General features: G+C 43.0%; 1 protein-coding gene across 1 annotated transcript; it reads left to right on the top strand.

Annotated features, from left to right (window-relative positions):
• The first annotated feature begins 896 nt into the window (after positions 1–896).
• LOC147011025 (uncharacterized) lies at positions 897–3,087 on the top strand. The gene is made up of 2 exons (XM_085859632.1): positions 897–1,136; positions 1,336–3,087. The coding sequence occupies exons 1-2, from the start codon at positions 1,012–1,014 to the stop codon at positions 1,586–1,588; spliced, it is 378 nt and encodes a 125-aa protein (XP_085715758.1). The 5' UTR covers positions 897–1,011; the 3' UTR covers positions 1,589–3,087.
• Positions 3,088–7,287: the final 4,200 nt, after the last annotated feature.

Below are 7,287 nucleotides of genomic sequence, written 5' to 3'. Positions count from 1 at the left end.
TGCCCCCCCTCCCCACTAGCGACGGGCCTGTTGTGTTGTGATCCCTGATGTCCCCAATAAATCTCGTTAATTCTGATGAAGTTGCCGCTATGGATTAATGCGTGTCGCGTCGAGGAACGATTCATTTTGATTGGCATACAAGACCAAAATGGTTACAGACTGGTAGACTCCGCTCGGTCACTGACAAAGCCAGTCTGTAACAGGGTTCTATCTCCCCAACTGGTAAGGTACAGGATTACGTTGGTATTGCGATTAAAGACACGTGACCCGAGGCCTGTGCCGAGCCGGCCGGCGTTATAGACTCCCGGAGACGGTGGTGGCAATGGTGGCACCAGGGACCGGGTCAGATTCCTGCCACCCCGGATCTGCAACAATACAATGAAAACTGAAATGGGTTCGTTTGGAACCGAATGTGGTTACCATGACAACAATGCTTGCAGCATCACAAAGACCATCGTCACGATGCATTGTGTGTTCACCTTGTAGAACCTTTTGACCATTTTGTCGCGTTCGCTGCTAAAATGTGGTCGTACCTTGTTGTGCTCTTGAATTTTTTCAATGAATTTCAAGAGGATATGTTTCCGGCACATCTGCAAGTGCGTCCTGCAGTCTGGTCTATAAGGGAGTCTTACCAGGTTCGTGGGAAACGAAGAGAAAGACCATCCCTGATGGACGGAGGGTAAAGGTTTAAAGATCCCATTGATGAGAATGAAAGGGAAATTGTAGGAACGGAGCAGATTGTAATATTCAAGAAATAATGACGGTTTGATTACGATGTGAACAAATGTACTCTTAAATCTTGTTACAAGGAAACTACACCTGTTCTGGAATGATTGATCCGTTTGCTGGGCCTGTGGTCAGAACGTCGTGTTTCAACTTCAGTTTGAAAGGACCCGTTTAAGGATTGTTATGAAGGAAATTGATTCCTGTTTTCATTGAAATAACATTTATTTATTAAACTTGTTATATCCGTGTCCACAGATCTTTGGGGAAGGTTCCATCTTCGGCCCGATGGATGTTGGACAACCAGTGTCGCTTTGGGGGAGATTTGAGTTTGCTGTGGGGATCATCTCCGTGGTGATACTTATCATCAACTCGCTTTGTGCGATTTATTTATGGATGAACAAACGGTTCCGGTAAAGCTCTTCACAAGTCTTCATTTTATTATTGATCTTCAAATTAAGAACAGCAAATTATGATCCCGATGGACCTCTGTACTGATGAAGATGTTGTTATTGGAGTTTAGATATCTGGTGGTGCTCTGATTGATACATTTGTGCAACACAGAGAAATGTTCTCAACAACGAAGTTCTGGTTTTTCTTGTGTGTTCACAGAAAGGACAAGAAAGTAGATGGAGAAGATGAGCCTAATGGGGAGGATAAAGATGTGGAAGATTATGACGATGACAGATTGGATTCAGAAGACGAGGAATGTGATTGTGATGATGGAGACGACGGATGTGATTGCGACGATGACGACGAATGTGATTGTGACGATGGAGACGACGAATGTGATTGCGACGATGATGACAGATATGATTGCGACGATGACGATGACGAATGTGATTGTGACGATGACGATGACTGATATCGTTGTGAGGATGGGGACGATGAATGTCTTTGTTCCAATGACTATTCCAATTGAGGGCAGGAACACCAGGTTCGCAGGGGAGGAGGGGGAGAGGCTCTATTTTGTGTTGTGCAACTTCCAGGAATCTGATTTTATTTCAGTTTTCGTTTTTCCAAGTAGTTTTCGATCAGATAAGGTCACCAGCACAGTTTTCCACCCTCTGGGAGGAACGAGTTTGCACATCATCTGCTGAAAAGAGTAGTCTGTGTTGCAAAAAGACTATTTTGATGTTTGTGTGTGTAAAGGGTTCTTAAGGGGTCGAAGCAGTTCAAACGGTGTAAAGGTCATACGGGCTCTTACAAAAAAAGGGATCAAAATGGATCTATGGGGTCTCAACGGATCTAAAGGATCTGCGGGTAGAAATATCAAAGAGGTCAAAGGATATATAGGAGTTTAAAGGGTCATGTGGGGTCTAAAGGTCTTAAGGGTAAACAGGGTCGAAAGGAGCAACAGCAACAACAGAAGCAGCACGGTGTTGAGGAGCTGCAGGAAAAGCAGAAACATCATTGTGATCACAGGCTGCAGCAACAACAGCAGAAACATCACGGTGTTAACAGGTCATACCACATGCAGGACCTTCAACAGGTAAGCACTCTTCAATACTTTGGGCAGTTGGGGTGACCACACTCGGTGCAAAGACAGCAAACCCCAAGATCGGGACGTTAAGCTTAAATACATTTTGCCACTTGTTCTTTTATAGACATTGCTGTTAATACTTCCTTCGATGAAGAAGAATGTTCTTATTTGTGGAGAGAATTGTAGTTATAACTTTGGTGGGAAGGTAACTTATTAACATGGTCATCGTGATGCAGGTTACATCACAAGAAGTTTAACTTCCCTCGATTGGATATTTCACCTTTTCGTCGTTACCTGTTCCATCAGTGTATTCCCTTCTGTGCCCTTTCCTGAACAAGTTATCAAACTGATGAAGATATCAATGTATTTAATCTTTTATATTTTTATTGTTTTTTTTTTCCCGAAGACCCCTCAGAAGAGGTGCTCGTGAACTCCCCTCCACCCCCTCGAATGAAACCATCTTACCGGTTGGAACGTAAGTTGCCAAGATTCTTGCCTTACATTACAAATTATTCCAAACTTTGTATAAACTGCATGTTCTTCACCCCATCGTGTCCCTTTCTGTCTGTGTCTCAGAAGTGTTAGGAACAAACGAATGTTTTGCTGCACTCTTCTCCAGACAAACACCAAACATCATCCAGTTGGTGAAAGTCTGGCATGAGTGTTAATGTATCTGTATATAATTCATTGTGTACAACTGGATGATCATTAAAATTATTTAAATCGATGAAGGTTGGTAAAAAATAATCGTTGCAATTAAATTAATTAATTAAATCGAAGCAGGTTGGATGTCACGTGGCAGTTTTCCAGCTTCTTCCTCATTTCCTCATCTGCCATGACCAAGCCGAGGGATTCTTCCCAAAACGTTGCCTTTACCGATGAGTAGTAAGTTCAGCTTTTTTCAATTATAAACTTTTACTGCATTAAAATTAATTGTTTGAAAAACGTTAATTAAAAGCCAGTGGGACTTTGTGATGAAGAAAATGAAGATGTGAAATTGAAGGCAAAAGGAAATAGGCCATGGGCAACATGTGGCTTCCATGCACCCCCCACCCCCCCCCCCCACATCTCAATGAACCTATGTTTATCTGAATCCCCTGGATGTGCTGAATAAGAAATCGAATGTTTACATTGAAAATATAGGGATGCACTTCCGGTTTTGACCCTACAACTAATGGTACCCTAAAAACCGCTCATCGCTGCTCCGCGTTGGTCATGATTTCTATGCCTCATCATATCAACTTGTGGAATGGCTCAATGAAGGTCAATGTTGACATGTGATATACCAAATAATAGCTGATGCTATTATGCTTATTTTCATATGTCTGATAAGTTGTTACAATACATATTGCCTAAATCGCAGTCATTTGAATGAGCATACCCCTATCCAGGGATATTCGCGTACTGACTGACACTTTCATGTTTCACATTTTTTCTTTTACTCATAAGTTTTGTTTTACATTTCAGAATCTCATACTCAAAGAACAATTAACTAAGCTTGACAAGTAAATATTTCCACTTTGATTTTATTCTGCAGTTCTTTCTTGTTTTTCTATTTTCAGATTGCACCTGAATGATGTCTAATTCATCAGACCTCGGTGACGAGAATGCGCCTCCCCCAAAGCGATCAAAGGGTGGCCAAGATTGTAGTTTGCTGTTGTGCATTGTGCATGTCTCAGGATTGCAATATGGACCATTGCTACAGTTATCTGCAAATGAGGATGGTTACCAAAAATTGGATAAATTGAAAGAGATTCGTGATAAGAGACTCGCTCAAAATGCAGGTTCTGTTCACCAGATGAAGGACACGTGTAATCTTATTCCTGATGTCATAAAAGAGCACCATCATGGTTATCATAGGGTGTGTTATCAGCGTTTTACCATGACCATCAATCGTTTGGCTTCACACTCGGATTCACGAGAACCATCATGTTCCCGACCAAGCAGACGCAGTTCAGCGGATCATATGTTGTTTGCACCAGACTGTATTTTTTGCAATTCTGAAGGAAAGGAAAAAGTTAAAAGCAAGGGGGCGTGGACTACCGAGGGCATGAGCTTCTTTATTTCTGATGGTTGGCAAACAATTTTAGAGATAGCCGAGAAGACAAATGACGAAAAACTGCTCACACGGATTAGAGGCCAGGATCTGTTTGCATGTGAAGCCAATTTTCACAAGTCGTGCAGGACAAAGTACCTACAGAAGCCAGATAAGTGAAGAAGTACCAATGTCCAGAACAAAGATAAGCAAGTTCAACTGACGGAGGCTCATAATCATGCATTTCACGATGTGTGTGAGGTAATCGACACTGATGTTCTACGAGACAAGAAGATGGTGAAACTAACTGATCTTGTCAAGACATACATAGCCAGCTTGGAACTCACAGAGTTCACAAATCCAAACTTCCGTGGAGAAAACTTCAAAATCAAACTTGAAAAACACGAAGAGTACAAGGACAGATTGGCCTTCTGCAAACTGTATTCCTCAGCAAAAATGTAGTCCTATATAGTATATAGTTCTGACACTGACGTGAACAATGCAGTCCGATTAGCATACGAGCTGGCTTCGACAGATATGATACAAGAAGCTGGAACATACCTGCGTCAGGTGATTTTTGGCAGTTTTGCGATGTCCAATGAACAAAAATGGCCACCAACTGCTCAACATCTTGGAGATGTGAAGGATATTGTCCCATCACAACTCGAGAAATTTCTCAGCAATGTCATAGGTGGAAAAGCCACCGCTCGTACATCTAAGTCACATCGACTGGTATGCTCAATAGGACAAGACATTTGTCGAGCAGCTACCAATGGTGAGTGGAAACTCCCAAAACACATATTGATATGCATGACACTCCGCCACATGTTCAGGAGTGAGCGACTGATCACCTTACTGAATTGAATGGGACATTCAGAGAACTACTCATTTTCATTGGAACTAGAAACGGCTCTTGCACAGGCTGTGGATGAAACTTCAAATTTGTTGTCAACTCAAATCATCTGATCTCCAGATGCACCTTCTGTCTTTCACTCTGAATTTGACAACTTTGATCAACTACTAAATAACCTCACTGGAATGGGATCAATCCACACTGCCCATGGTATCATGCTGCAGGATATAGAAGGGAGACCAGAGGACCACGGAGGTACCCGTGTAGAAATACCATCCATTCCACGGAATATGACAACAAAACAACACTCTCTAAACATCCAATCATCTGAATGTCTTCCAGATTGTTATGTCACCCAGTGTAGGAGTCCTCAGATAACGATTGAGCAGCGAACATACCCCGGTGGTAATGCTGTATTCTACTGCATGAAAGAAACACCAGGAAACTTTAGCCAGATATAATGCCACAAGGTGTTTGATATAATGCCACCGAAAGGTGATGTTGTGTTCAGCACAGACTCCTACATGCCTAACTCTGTGAAAGCAATGGAGCGACTAAGATGAGGTTGTGGTGAAAAACTGATGATCAAAGGGGAGAACACCAACAAACCATCTGACTGGAAATTGTTCTTGGGCAATGATGTCAACAAGCAACAGTTTATTGCACTACTCACTCGATTCTGGAGCCAAGATGCATATGCCAAGAAGCTACAAGGAAGACAAGTGACTGTAATCTGTGAAGGCACTGCATACCTCCTCACATCTGATGATGGTCTGTCAACACACAGAAGAGAAATTCCCACGCTCAAGTCAACCCAGGAGGAATCAGATTCGCGTATCATCCTATATTGTAAACATGGTAGTAATCAGAGTTACAAGTATATGAGGGTGAAGAGTCCAGACACTGATGTATTCTTTATACTTCTCCACTATGCACCCACACTCGGTGATGTCACCATCTTGTTTGACGCTGGCATTGGAAACAAGAAAAGACTGCTAAATGTGAGTGATATGTCACGAGGTTATACCCAGCAACACTGTAAAGCTCTGATGGCACTCCATGCATACAGTGGGTGTGACTCCACAAGTGCCTTCAAAGGATTAGGAAAAGTGAAACCTCTCAAGAAACTATTGAAGATGCCCAAATTTGTGCCAGTGCTTGCGAGGCTGGGAGACTCCTGGCATGTACCTACATAGCTCGTAGACGATCTTGACAAGTTCACGTGTGCCATTTACGAAAGGCCGCGCATGCGCAGAGTTGATGAAGCATGCTTCCTTAAGATAAGCTAGTTGTGTGACACAGATAATGACACATCAATCAAAACTTCACACAACATTGATATGGCTAATCTACCTCCATGCCGAAAATCGTTAGAGCAACATATCAGGAGAGTGAATTACCAGGTTGGAATATGGAAGAGAGCGTATGTCACTGATCCTGATATCCCTCTGGCAACTGATGGCCATGGTTGGACAATGGTTGATGGCAAAATGGAGCCGTTATGGTATGACGGAGATGTACTTCCACAACAAATAATATGTATTGTTGAAGGTTCACCGACTGATGATGAGGACGAATCAGATGATGATGGTCCACTTCCTGCAGGAACAGACTATCCTGCTTGAGACAGTTCAGACAGTGATTCTGATTTAACCCTTGTCAAAGTGGAAATCTCTCTGGCTCTTATCAGAGAACCACCTCACTGCCGTCGAGTCTGGCATTTCACTCAAGCCGACTGGCAGGGTCTCCGAGCAGCCATCAAACTTACAGACTGGTCTCCCATCACTACTTTCTCAAACATCAACTTATCCTGGGAATTCTTTCAAAGAAACTCGCTCTCCCTCATGCACAGATTTACCCCCTCTCATGTTCAGTTGTCCTACCCTTCCTCCCGCCCTTGGTTTACTGAAGCCTGTGGCGAGGTAGTTGTCCTGAAACAACTTGCCTTTGCCTCATGGAAAGCAAACCCAAATGAGGGCAATCTCAGTTCCTTCCACAAAGCTCGGAACAAGTGTGTATCCACCCTCAGGAGAGCCAGAAAACAACATCTTTCTCATCTCAAGTCTGAACTCTCAAACCTCTCTCCCTCCTCAAAATCCTGGTGGCGTTTAATCAAATCTCTTTCTGGTGTATGTTCCCCCTCCATCCCCTCCCTTACCTCAAATGGCCGCACTGCTGATACCGCATGTGATA

This window comes from Eptatretus burgeri, chromosome 16 (assembly GCF_056783735.1).
Source record: "Eptatretus burgeri isolate ZD-2024b chromosome 16, Ebu_testis_v1, whole genome shotgun sequence".
NCBI lineage: Eukaryota > Metazoa > Chordata > Myxini > Myxiniformes > Myxinidae > Eptatretus > Eptatretus burgeri.
Note: the sequence above shows the minus strand (reverse complement) of the source record. Positions and strands in the feature narration are given on the sequence as shown.

What these genes read in the sequence shown, in the direction of transcription:
- LOC147011025 (XM_085859632.1), top strand. Translation starts at nt 1,012, where the DNA reads ATGGATGTTGGACAACCAGTGTCGCTTTGGGGGAGATTTGAGTTTGCT. An exon ending in TGGATGAACAAACGGTTCCG is followed by an intron (nt 1,137 to 1,335) that starts GTAAAGCTCTTC and finishes GTGTGTTCACAG; the next exon opens with AAAGGACAAGAAAGTAGATG.